The sequence below is a fragment of the Poecilia reticulata genome, chromosome 23 (assembly GCF_904066995.2).
Source record: "Poecilia reticulata chromosome 23, P_reticulata-male-v2, whole genome shotgun sequence".
NCBI classification, from domain to species: domain Eukaryota; kingdom Metazoa; phylum Chordata; class Actinopteri; order Cyprinodontiformes; family Poeciliidae; genus Poecilia; species Poecilia reticulata.
The window spans coordinates 1,588,843-1,601,677 of record NC_088852.1 but is presented as its reverse complement, the minus strand read 5'-3'; the positions used below and the strand labels follow the sequence as shown (position 1 = coordinate 1,601,677).

Below are 12,835 nucleotides of genomic sequence, written 5' to 3'. Positions count from 1 at the left end.
AATATTAGCCAGTAAGAGCATTTTAGCACATAATAAATGTAATAAAAGGATGAGTTGGCACCTTTAGCAGACCATAATCATTAAGCAGCAGGAGGATTTTTTGTGATTAATGTCTGCATATAAATTATTTATATAATGGATAACAAACAACTATGATAATAACTGAAGAGTGAAGTGATCTTTAAACTGAACCAATTATAACAAAATTCACATTTTTCGTACATTTTTATGCTGCCCTTTATGTCACCACTGCTTCCAAAAAAAAAAAAAAAAAGAAAACCACCCAGAACATTTATTGGCAAATAAATCAATGATTTTTCATGTTGGAGAATTAGCCATTTCAAAAACCTCCCGTTTGTGAAGTCACTGGGCCGTTGCCTAGCAACCCCAGCCCCGTTGCCCAGCAACCCCGGCCAGGAGCGTTCCAGAACATTCCGTCAGACTGCAGAAACAGCAGCAGAGAAACTGTTTACGTTCCTCCCATCTGTTGCTTTTACGTGTTTATTTTTATGTTTATTTTATCTAACAAGAACCCCCCCACCCCCAGGTTTTTTATTTTTTATTCCACACGTTACTGGTCCCGACAGGAATCTAGAGAAAGCAGCGTCTTTTGTTTCTGTTAGGGAAAATACTCACGATAAGCTGCTTGGGGTTTGTTTTTGTTTGATTGGGGGAAAGATTTAAATAATAGACGGGGAGAGAGAGAGAGAGACGGCGAATATATTAGGTCACACGTGGAGAAAGTGCACGGATAGATGCTTTGTGGCCAGATTACAGGACTGATTTTGGTTATTTTCTCCGATTTTTATAAATTTTGTGATAATAAAAACATAAAAAACCAGAACACCCACAGATAATGAACAATAACAAACACAGTGGACATGACAGACTGGTGTCAGAGCTCCCGTGGGAAAAATGAAGAAAAACAGGAAAATGAGGAGAGCACATGTAACAAAGGGGCGACTGAAGTCAGAAAACGAGTTCAGGGTTTGACCCGGATTCAATCTTATTACACCAGCAAGGAAATAATCCGGTACAAGCTGGAAAACATTCACCTTATTAGAAAAAACTACAATTAAAAAAGCCAAAACTCTTCCTATTTCTGCGAATATTCATGTCTAAATTGAAAATGTTGAAAACTCACAACCAGCCAGTGGCAGCTGCAGCAAACAGCCGTTTGTCTTCTACATAAAAACAAAACTGCATCCATGAACAACAGATTAGTTTTCTGCAAAGTTGCTGCAACTAACAATTATTTCAATATTTATTTAGTATTCTGACTATTAATCGGACAAAAAATGTCTTATTCTTCAGATTTTTCAACCATGTAAGCCTTTTTTTATAGAATATTAGAAAAATATTAAAAGGTAGAAATAACTGAATCCCATTATAAAGTCAGAAAATAAACATTTTATTGCCTAAAATGTAAAAATACAGCACTCCTTTAGTAAATCTGAACCAGGTGAAGCTAAAACTGCCACATGAAAACTTTTGGCTAAAACGAATCGATTACTAAATTAGTTGACGATTATTTCAATAACCGATTAATCACGATTAATCGTTTCAGGCCTAAAAAGTGAAACCTGACTGAGCGTCTGGGAAACGGAGAAGTGATGCGGGTGGGAAAGCAGCAGCAGCAGATTCTGCTTTAATCAGCCGGCGGTGGTCTGGACCGGAGCGTCGCTCCGCAGGGATGGGACAGGAAGAGCAGCGTTTACAAAGCGGCTGAGAAAAATCTGGACACTTTCACAAGACCCTGCAAGGGCCAAATGATTCTCGTGTGAATTCTGCATTTCCTGTGCAAGACGACGCACAAACACACGTGTTTACGACCTTTTTACATTTTTAAATTTGACATGTTGGAGCAAAGCGGCAAAAAATGCTAAAGATTTTTTTGTTTTTATTAATTTAACAATTTGAAAAAGTTACCAATCAAACAGTTTTTAGCCAAGTTACTAAACTGCTTTTCTGTTTTCTTGGTTGTTTATTTGGTTGGAGGTTTTTTATTCTGACCAATTTTCAGTCAAGTTACCAATCAAGGAAGTTTTTGTCACTGTAGGTAATTTAATTCATCAGACTTAAGAGGTTTAAAATAAAAACAAAGCATTTCCAACTGGATCCAGTGGTGAAAACTCATCATCTGCTTTCCTCACAGCAAAAAGCTCAGTGTTAATTTAACTCTGAAGAGTGTGGACTATATTAACACTGAAAAAGTGTTAATATCAACTCTGTGGGAGTTAACATAATTCCCAGTGTTGATTTAACTCCTACAGAGTTGATATTAACACTTTTTCAGTGTTTATATCGTCCACACTCTTCAGAGTTAAATTAACACTGGGCTTTTTGTTTTCCTCCTTTACTTTGGTGATCATCATTTCTAGTTTTGAAAACTGAACAAAGAGTTTAGTTTTTGCTTGCTGTATTAGCTTTAACCCTTTCAGAGCTGCTGAACTTTGACCCTCACCTTTACGGCCACATCCTCCGTCTCGATGGGCCTCATCGCCCGCCGGCTCGGCTGCTCGTAGTTGTCCATCTGGTAGCGCATCGGCTGCTTCCTGTTGATGGCTTTGGTCTTTAAAAGATGGTTAAACATTCACCATGAAACAAAAGTTGATGCATAAACAGAAAAAATAAGAAGAAGTACAAAAAATTTAATCATTTTGCCACAATTTTTTACTGAATTTTGACGATAAAAACAAAACTCAACTGGAGGGAAAGCTCTAATTTCCAACTATAAATCAGAACCTGAAAGCCACACTTGCAGCGCTCACCATCCCCAGGTGTTTCTTCCCTACGTCCAGGGAAACTGATATATCTCCATTTCTCCAGCTGTCGTCCCCGATTTCATCACTCTGGAGAAACTCACCAAGCTTCTGGACACTTTAGGGAAACACACACACACACACACACACACACCGGTCTATGAGAAGTGCGAACGGTAAGAGTTTAATACCAGCAATCTCTCAGGAGTTTAGAGTTTCTGTCCTCTGATGTCAGCAGATGCAGCAGCTGAAGCATCTCCATGTTTGGTAACGTCCAGAACAACCAGATCTGCTGTCCTCACCAGTGAAACACCCACCTGACCAGAGCCTTCACCGCAAATCTGACCACAGTGGAGAGCAGGAAGAGCGGCGTGACCAGGATGTGGAAAAGCGCCAGCGCTGCGAAGGCTTGAGAGGGACTGGGAATGCTGCTGGTGAGGAAGTGATGAACCCCAAACGTCTGGACAAGAACAAGTTCAGATGATTCGTTTCATGGTACGAAAGCTGCTGCAGAAATCAAGATATGAAATAATTAAACTTACAGCAAGAACGGCAGCAATGGGAATAGCAGCGTTCATGAAAACTGCAAACAGAAGAGCGGACATCAAACACGACACGAGGAATCTGTGGCGTCCTCTGCCTGGATGCTTCACCAGTCAATCGGAACGTTCATTTAAACTGGAGGGATTTCTGGGACAAACCCGACTACTGGGAATACAACACGTTTTCTAAAGGCCTGAGCTTTGGGAGGCCCATTTCTTAGGATGGACCAAGCCTTATTTGTGGTTTGTTTTATCCACTCCAGCACCAGATTACCTGTCAAGTGGAGTCAAGGTGAGGCTTTCAGGTCAAAGAGCGCCGCCTCAACTGGACCAGCAGTGGAGCAAAGGCGGACGGCTACTTGGCTTGCTTCCCCACCAGCCGTGTTTTAACACAACTCCGGTTGGGTTCTGAGGTGTCTGGACGCCTACGAAGCTCAGCCTGATTCGGTTAAAGTGTTTCGGTTCGGTTTGAATGAACAGGCAGGTCACAGTGGGAAAACAGCCTTCACCTCAAGTGAAATGCTGGACGGTTAAAACTGACACAGAGATACGTTTTCTGACGGGGACAACAAGTTTTAACCGTTCATTAAGGTTTTAATCGTCCTTCGTTCCTCTGGCCTCACCTTGGCTCCTCCAAACCTGAGTGAAGTCGGCCCCCCACCTTCTTCAAACCAGTGTCAAACGTTTTTGCTACGTTTGTGCAGCAAAAATTTTAGTTTGTGCTGCTTTCGCTTTGAAGATATTAATGAAAGTGTAAAGGTCAAAAGGTCAACCAGCCCCCCCCACTTTTATGAAATCAAACAAAATTAGTGTCAAACGTTTGTGCTACGTTTGTGCAGCAAAAATTTTCGTTTGTGCCGCTATCATTTTAAAGATATAAAGAAAGTTGGATTTCATAAAAGTTGAGGGGCTGGTTGACCTTTTGACCTTTACACTTTCATTAATATCTTCAAAGCCAAAGCAGCACAAACAAAAAATTTTGCTGCACAAACGTAGCCGAGTTGATTGACACCCATTTTGTCTGATTTGAAGAAGGTGGGGGGGTGGTTGACCTTGGATGACCTCTAGAAACATTTCTTTATATCTTTAAAGTGATAGCGGCACAAACGAAAATTTTTGCTGCACAAACGTAGCACAACGTTTGACACCAAGGTGGTGTCAAAGGTGGTAAAATCTTCTTATTGGAAATCTTTCTTTTGTCATGAACTTCTGCCGCTTCCTGTAAGATGCTTAGGGTCACATCACTCATGAAATCCAACTTTCTGTAAAAGAAGCTAATGTTTGTAGAAAACCTTCATTGGACCCATCGAACCAAACAATGCCTGAGCTTTTGTTTGCCGTCTTACTGGACATGGAGGTGTAGAAAGCAAACGTCCGGAGGCTGGTCAGCTCTTTGCCTCTGGTTTGCTCCACGCTGTCGCAGAAGATGTCCTCCCAGGCGTAGAGCTTCAGCAGCTTAATGCCCTTCAGGATCTCCGTCGTCTGTTTCAGACGGTCTGTGGAGTGTTCCTGCAGGACCGGGTCGAGACACGGCCACAGTGTAATACCCGTTTCTTACAACGTGACTGTTTCAGTGATCGTCATGGAGCCGTTTTAGAAATGTGGACGTGTTTAGCATTGAGATGCTATTTTAGGCTTCTGTCTGCTTTCCATCTGCTTCTCGTCTGCTTTCTGTCTGCTTTCCATCTGCTTTCTGTCTGCTTTCCATCTGCTTCTCGTCTGCTTTCTGTCTGCTTTCCGTCTGCTTTCCATCTGCTTCTCGTCTGCTTTCCATCTGCTTCTCGTCTGCTTTCTGTCTGCTTTCCATCTGCTTTCCATCTGCTTCTCGTCTGCTTTCCGTCTGCTTCTCGTCTGCTTTCTGTCTGCTTTCCGTCTGCTTTCCGTCTGCTTTCCGTCTGCTTCTCGTCTGCTTTCTGTCTGCTTTCCGTCTGCTTCTCATCTGCTTTCCGTCTGCTTTCCGTCTGCTTTCTGTCTACTTTCCGTCTGCTTTCCGACTGCTTTACATCTGCTTCTCGTCTGCTTTCTGTCTGCTTTCCGTCTGCTTCTCGTCTGCTTTCCGTCTGCTTTCCGTCTGCTTTACATCTGCTTCTCGTCTGCTTTCTGTCTGCTTTCCGTCTGCTTTCCGTCTGCTTTCCATCTGCTTCTCGTCTGCTTTCTGTCTGCTTTCCGTCTGCTTCTCGTCTGCTTTCCGTCTGCTTCTCGTCTGCTTTCTGTCTGCTTTCCATCTGCTTCTCGTCTGCTTTCTGTCTGCTTTCCATCTGCTTTCCATCTGCTTCTCGTCTGCTTTCCGTCTGCTTCTCATCTGCTTTCTGTCTGCTTTCCATCTGCTTTACATCTGCTTCTCGTCTGCTTTCCGTCTGCTTCTCGTCTGCTTTCTGTCTACTTTCCGTCTGCTTTCCGTCTGCTTTACATCTGCTTCTCGTCTGCTTTCCGTCTGCTTCTCATCTGCTTTCCGTCTGCTTCTCATCTGCTTTCCGTCTGCTTCTCGTCTGCTTTCTGGCTACTTTCCGTCTGCTTTCCGACTGCTTTACATCTGCTTCTCGTCTGCTTTCTGTCTGCTTTCCGTCTGCTTCTCGTCTGCTTTCCGTCTGCTTTCCGTCTGCTTTACATCTGCTTCTCGTCTGCTTTCTGTCTACTTTCCGTCTGCTTTCCGACTGCTTTACATCTGCTTCTCGTCTGCTTTCTGTCTACTTTCCGTCTGCTTTCCGACTGCTTTACATCTGCTTCTCGTCTGCTTTCTGTCTGCTTTCCGTCTGCTTCTCGTCTGCTTTCCGACTGCTTTACATCTGCTTCTCGTCTGCTTTCTGTCTACTTTCCGTCTGCTTTCCGACTGCTTTACATCTGCTTCTCGTCTGCTTTCTGTCTACTTTCCGTCTGCTTTCCGACTGCTTTACATCTGCTTCTCGTCTGCTTTCTGTCTACTTTTTGTCTACTTTTCGTCTGCTTTCCGACTGCTTCTCGTCTGCTTTCCGTCTGCTTTCCGACTGCTTTACATCTGCTTTCCGTCTGCTTTCTGTCTACTTTCCGTCTGCTTTCCGTCTGCTTTACATCTGCTTTCTGTCTGCTTTCCGTCTGCTATTTCCTAGCCACCAATCACAATAAAGTCTGATTTCAAATCAGTCGTTTGAACAAGACAAAAGAAACAGATTCCCATACTTATTTCAGTTTGTGGTTATGATGTGATAAATGTAATACTTGAATACTTTTGCACAAAAACTGAACAAATATTCAAGTGTACTGCTTACCAGGGCGCTCTTCTGTGTTTCTGCCAGCTTTGTGGCGATGAGGTACTGAACCGGCGCCAGCAGAACTATGACCGACGCCCCAACTAAGGCGCTCCAGCTCAGGAAGTTGTAGAGCAGAATCACTCCCATCACAATCTGGAACGAAGAACAGGACGGACTGAACCAGATCCACATTTACAGCTCAGCTTGACGACGTTCGTCAGGAAAGCAGCCGCGGTTCACCTGAACAGGCATGGCCCAGAGGTTGGGGCAGAGGAAGAGGAACCACATCAGCTGGTTGGTTTCTATGGCGACCAGGTTGTTTATCTGCCCCAGAGTCATCTCCCCCATCGACATGTTGGAGGTGGACAGTCGCAGGATTTTGTTGTAGATCATCGCCTTGGTAACGAAACATAAAAACAGACCTGAGGATCACCAGGCGAAACATTTCTGCAAGCAGTGAGACGGAGACCCAAACTTCCTCACTAAGCCTCCTGAAAGTATTTACACTTTTACAATCTGGAATATTTAAAGGTTTTAACATCCCGTCACAGGTAAAGTAAACAATGACAGCATTTAATCTGTTGTGTGTTTTGTGGCCAGCAAAGGCGCAGAATCTGGTCCCTTACGATTTGTTGCTCTACTCCCCCTAGTGGTCTGGAGGACTTACATTTTGTAGAGGAAGTTTGCACCGTTTCATATTTTATTTTTAAATAAAGAAGCAGAATTTTGTTTATTGATTGCAGCGATTTTTGGTTGCATTTGTGTCTGTGTGTTTTGGAGTTTGCATCATTCACTCCACTTCACCCTAAAGCAGTAATGTATTGTTAAAAACTGGGTTTTCTAGCTGAACAGTCACATTTTCCGGTTTCCTGATGCGTCCCTCACCAGCAGAGCGCCCCTCAGGTTGATGCCCGTCTCGATGGTGACGTAGTAGGACGCCTGCAGGAAGGTTCTCTGCAGGACGAGCGCCAGGAAGAGCAGGATGGCCAAGACGTAGCTGTTCTCCAGGAGCTCGGTGGTGTCCATGAAGTACACACGGAAATGGTTGTCCTGCAAACACAAACAAGGAAACAACGTTCAATTTACCAGCTTGATTCAAAAATGTTTGGTTTTTGAAGATTTACATTTTTTTTCACCCATGCACTACTTGGGCTTCCTTATTTCAAGGGCGGCCATCTTGTTTGACAAGATGACAATAATATGAGAATAAAGTAGTAATTTTAAGAGAACTGCTACATGAAAAATAAAAAAATTAAAATGAGTTGAGCATTTTAGAAATATGGAAAATGTAATCTTTCAACAGAATCTAATTATTATCAGCAGCAGGGCTTTTAAACGAGAATATTGACTAAAGATCCACACAGCCTCATATCTGATAAACACTCCAGCTTCTTGTCATTTTAACCTCATATTTAATTTTTAATAATTGTAATCCCGTCATAACACACCTCACAGAAAGGATGATGAAAGAGAAACTGCAAAAACAAAATATTTTTCTACATTTTTATTCTAGTTTCTAGTGCAAACAGCTTAGTAAATTTAAAATATATAAACAAATTCATTCTAAGATATAGAAGGTTTAAGTAAAAAATTAATTAATGCTGTTGAAGACGGATTATTGGCAATTATTTCACTTCGTCTTCTTATAAGTGAAATAATCAACGTTTTCAACATTAAAGATTTTTTTACCTCCAATATCTTCCTGAAAAGTTTCTTGGTAGTTTTATCTTATTTTAAGCTTACTAAGATATTTAAAGTAGAAACTAGATTTTAGTTTTAGATTTTATTTCTATGCCCTGTTGATTTCTGAACTCGTGTTTCAGCTAAAGTTATGTTAATATTTCAGATCAAATTTTCATCCCAAAGACAACTTGAGCATTTTTTATATTTCAAAGACAAATGAGAGAGATGCTGAGCTCTGCTGCCCAGCTGGACCCACTAAAACACACCTGACAGCTTCTCCAGTAAACTCAGACCAGACAAACCAACCGCAGGAAAACTTCCTGTCTGCAGCAGCGTCTGCTCTGCTTCACCGACTGCGACTTTCTGAGGTTGGCATGAACTAAAGAGGCGCTAAAGTCTGCTTTCCGTCTGCTTTCCGTCTGCTTTCCGTCTGCTTTCCATCTGCTTTCCGTCTGCTTTCCGTCTGCTTTCCATCTGCTTTCCGTCTGCTTCCTGTCTGCTTTCCGTCTGCTTTCCGTCTGCTTCCTGTCTGCTTTCCGTCTGCTTTCCGTCTGCTTCCTGTCTGCTTTCTGTCTGCTTTCCGTCTGCTTTCCATCTGCTTCCCGTCTGCTTTCTGTCTGCTTCCTGTCTGCTTTCCGTCTGCTTCCTGTCTGCTTTCCGTCTGCTTTCCGTCTGCTTCCTGTCTGCCTTCCGTCTGCTTTCCATCTGCTTTCTATCCACTTCCTGTCTGCTTTCCGTCAGCCTGCTTCACTTCGTTTACGCTACAAAAGTTTAAAAAAGTCTTGAAAAATGAAGCAAACGATCTTCAGCATCCAAATATGGCTTCAGGTTTCGGACAGCTGACCCGAAAACGACCTGGTTCCAGTTCCTGGCATCAGCCTCTGGATTTTAAAAATAAAATCTGGTATTTCAGAGTTCATGATGCCACGAGGTCTAAACAAGTGGAAAGTCCCAAATCCTTTCATTAGAAAACTTCAAATCAATAAAATCGTTTCTTCATTTGAAAATGCAAAAATATAAATAAAATTGTTTCCATTTTAAACCAGAAAAAACAGTTACTAAAACTTTACAAGTTATATTTATCCCCGTTTGTGCTCTGAATGACATGTTCTCTTGTCTTTCCCATTTTGAAGGGAGTGTAAAAGAAATGGGACTCAGTGTTATACCATCAGGAAACAGGAAGTTTGGGATTTAAAAGTAAAAGTTTGACTTAAAAGACACAATGATCAACTTTAAACATAAAATCAACTAAAAACTGCTCTGAAAAATACACTTGATTTTTTCAGTTAAATTACTAAACGGTGCTGCCATCTTGATCTCAACGAGGTTTTTTATTTTCAATCTCAAATTAATGGTTGGATTTTTGTAAAGGCTTAAAATATCAGAAAGATGTTTGCAGTTCTTCAACACTGAAACTAAATCACAGAGCGGCATCAGGCCTGACATGATGAGCAACTTATCTGGAGGATAACCCGTCCCAGGAGTTGCTGCGATAAATGATAATATTCAGATAATTTCCAAGTTACTTAATTGTAATGAGGCGATAAAACAAGAGGAATACATTTTAAATTCTTTTGGATATACAAACACTGGAACTGGACGACATTAAAATATCCAAAATAAATCAAATGAATTATGAAGTTTGTAAAGTTAGACTGAAGATTTTATAGAAAAAGAGAAGAACGATAATTCATCGTGCGTTTGATTGATTAATAAATCTATTGATGAAGAGCTGCTGGTTCTCATTTGGATCCGGCAGGAGGAACGTCGGCTCACCATGTTCTTGTTGGCCGACGTGTTGTTGTTGTCGTCACCCAGGTTGCGAACGATGCCGTAGATGCAGAGCGGCCCGGCGAACCCCAGCAGGTCGGCCAGGTACCGGAAGGTGCTGCTGAGCAGGATGGGCCGGCCGAAGGCTCTGTACATGGAGCGCCAGATGGACGGCGCTCGGTCCGGATCTTCGCCCGTCTGTGTTGAGGAGAAACGGGCGAATTAAAGCGGAGAAACAACCGGAGCCGGTCGGACCGCCGCTCGGCTCACCCTCTGATCCTCGTAGGCGTCTTTCAGCCTCAGGTAGTTGGTGAGCGCTCTCATAGCGATGGGCAGCTTCCCGATCTTCTTCAGCTCTATCGGCCTCTTGTGGGCGCTGATAATGAGGGGGTTCATCCACCAATACGTCGCCTAGTCAGCAGAAACCGAGAACAAACTCTGTTTTCTAGGATTTACATCCAGGTTCAAGTAGATTTGACAAAATATTCCTTTATTCACTCTCATGTGAAACGTAGTTATTACTCCTCAAAAACAAAAGTACTTTTGTCTGATTTCTAGTATAAATATCTCTGTACACTATAAATAAAATAAAACTAACTTACAAGTAACTTTTCATCAACATTTAGATGCTTTTTTTGCAACTATGCAAAATTCATATTTTGCACATTTATGTTTTTCCATCTGGATCTCAAAAGTAGGCCTGTCATGATAACTAATTTTGTATCAGAAGTTTTCCCAATAACCCAAAATATAGTTGCTTTGAGACAATTTTCAAATGATTTAAGGGGAATAAAAACGCAAGAACACATCCTCAAAGCTCAACAAACTTTGAATTCTAATGAACATGTAACTTGGAACTGGAAGACATTTTAAATATCCAAAATAAATAAACAAAACAACAAATGAAATGAATTATGGAGCCTCTGGAAACAAAATTATCCTTCAAAAAAAGGGCTGAATTAAACTCTTAAACGCTCATCCGTTTTTTTGGTAGTAAGGAAATGTGTTTTGGTGTCTAGAAAGCGAGCCATTTCAAAAGCTCCTTAAAACTTTAATTCTAAATTAAATTCAAAAGTGCTTTATTGATTCTAAAGGGAAATTAAATGTCACATTTGCCGTCACCTAGCAACCCCAGCAGAGTTCCGCCCCGTTACCTAGCAACCCCAGCAGAGTTCCCCCCCGTTACCTAGCAACCCCAGCAGAGTTCCGCCCCGTTACCTAGCAACCCCAGCAGAGTTCCGCCCCGTTACCAAGCAACCCCAGCAGAGTTCCGCCCCGTTACCAAGCAACCCCAGCAGAGTTCCGCCCCGTTACCTAGCAACCCCAGCAGAGTTCCAGCTGAACTTCTGTAAGTTTGGTCAGCTGGTTTTACCGGGGCATGTGCTGTACAATGGCTGCTGAAAAAGACCAGTGTTTTGTTGTTTATTTGCTATCCAGAAACCATTTTACTGCATTCTTGTTGGTTGTGCAGGAGGTTCCACTTCTGCTTTTCAAAGATGTACGGTTGTATAATTGGACAAAATGTCATGTTTTAACTGAAATAATCTGCCAGGGGAGGCAGTATTTAATATTCAAGACGTTTTAACTTAAAACAAGCTCTTCTATCTTCATGAAAAGTTACTTGTAAGCTAGTTTTATCTTCTTTCAAGAAACTAGACAAAAAAACTTGGTAAGATTTTGTGTTTTTTCAGTGTAGTTAATTACAAGAAGCACCTTAGAGAGCAGGTTGACGAACGGCTGCAGGAAGCGGACGCCCAAATCCTGCAAATCCTCCGGCGGCTTCACCTTCTGCGGGTTGGTGAAGAAAACGTATTTCTACAAAAAGAAAAGAACAAAATCAGAGAGGTGAAGCAGATTGTTGAGGTTTTTCCAGAGCAGGAGGGAATGCTGCGGCGAACCCGGACTCGGATGACGTTGATCTCCACGGCCATCAGCAGTCCGTACAGGATCACCAACAGGGCCGTGATGCAGAACCGCAGGTACTGGAACCAGACGCCAAACTCTGCAAACTTCCACAGCTTGATGGACTTGGTTATGAACGCCAACACCCAGTAGATGAAGAGGACTGGGAGCAAAGAGAGACGGTCAGAAGTTTACATCATCTGGAGTTACATCGTCTCCTGTTTCAGGTCTGCAGGTTAGTGGAAGTGACTAAACTAAGAGAAACAATAATGAAAGAAAGAAAGAAAATGTCAGGTTTATTTATTCATGTCTCTGAGGTCAGAAGTTTGCATACATCTCCTCGGTGTTAGATGTTGTTTCAATACTTCCACTTCAGTTGGTTCAAGCGCTGAGTGTTTCCTCCAAAGGTCAGGATGGCCTTTAGTTTCATCATGTCTCCCACAATGAGGCTGTTTGTCTCTGTGGACATTTAAACTGTTTCTTTTGGGGTAACGGCTTCTTTCTCGCTGAGACGCCTTTCAGCCCACGTTGGCAGATAACTGGATATGCTCCAATTAGATGCTTTTTTATTATCATTTGTTGTAATATGTCATATTTATATTGGTTGTACCTTCAGAGTGTACAGATGAAAACTGTACACTGCCAGATTATGTGATGTGATGTAAACCTCTGATCACAAAGACATCAATAAACACATTTCTGACCTAAAAAACGATAATTTCGATGTGATTTAACTTCAAATAGTGAGAAATCTTACCCAGCAGCAGTTTGGGGAAGTTGGACGTCTCTATGTTGTGGTAGTAAACAACCGATGTTGTTGCAGCGATGAAACCCATGAAGGCAGGCATGAAGAGATGGAGGTGGTTGGAGGTCATTGTCCTGCAAGAAAGGAAAGACTGTCAGTGTCCATGAGGGGACAAAATGTCCTCCGGATGCTAGTCGTCCTGCA

At 42.2% G+C, this 12,835-nt stretch overlaps 1 protein-coding gene across 7 annotated transcripts in view; it reads right to left on the bottom strand.

Annotated features, from left to right (window-relative positions):
• Nucleotides 1-12,835, bottom strand: part of abcc9 (ATP-binding cassette, sub-family C (CFTR/MRP), member 9) — a 49,060-nt gene that overhangs the window by 30,297 nt on the left and 5,928 nt on the right. For all 7 annotated transcript variants that reach the window (XR_014086154.1, XR_014086151.1, XR_014086152.1 and 4 more), the window contains exons 6-18: nucleotides 12,644-12,765; nucleotides 11,883-12,049; nucleotides 11,698-11,799; nucleotides 10,255-10,395; nucleotides 9,991-10,182; nucleotides 7,417-7,581; nucleotides 6,772-6,927; nucleotides 6,550-6,684; nucleotides 4,651-4,813; nucleotides 3,305-3,345; nucleotides 3,080-3,222; nucleotides 2,772-2,880; nucleotides 2,465-2,572 (exon numbers count right to left, since the gene is read on the bottom strand). Coding sequence is in view for 3 of the 7 variants with exons in the window: in XM_081604280.1 (XP_081460406.1) it covers nucleotides 2,465-2,572; nucleotides 2,772-2,880; nucleotides 3,080-3,222; nucleotides 3,305-3,345; nucleotides 4,651-4,813; nucleotides 6,550-6,684; nucleotides 6,772-6,927; nucleotides 7,417-7,581; nucleotides 9,991-10,182; nucleotides 10,255-10,395; nucleotides 11,698-11,799; nucleotides 11,883-12,049; nucleotides 12,644-12,765 (1,744 nt within the window). In the remaining 4 variants the exon portion in view is untranslated. The remainder of the gene's footprint in view (nucleotides 1-2,464; nucleotides 2,573-2,771; nucleotides 2,881-3,079; nucleotides 3,223-3,304; nucleotides 3,346-4,650; nucleotides 4,814-6,549; nucleotides 6,685-6,771; nucleotides 6,928-7,416; nucleotides 7,582-9,990; nucleotides 10,183-10,254; nucleotides 10,396-11,697; nucleotides 11,800-11,882; nucleotides 12,050-12,643; nucleotides 12,766-12,835) is intronic.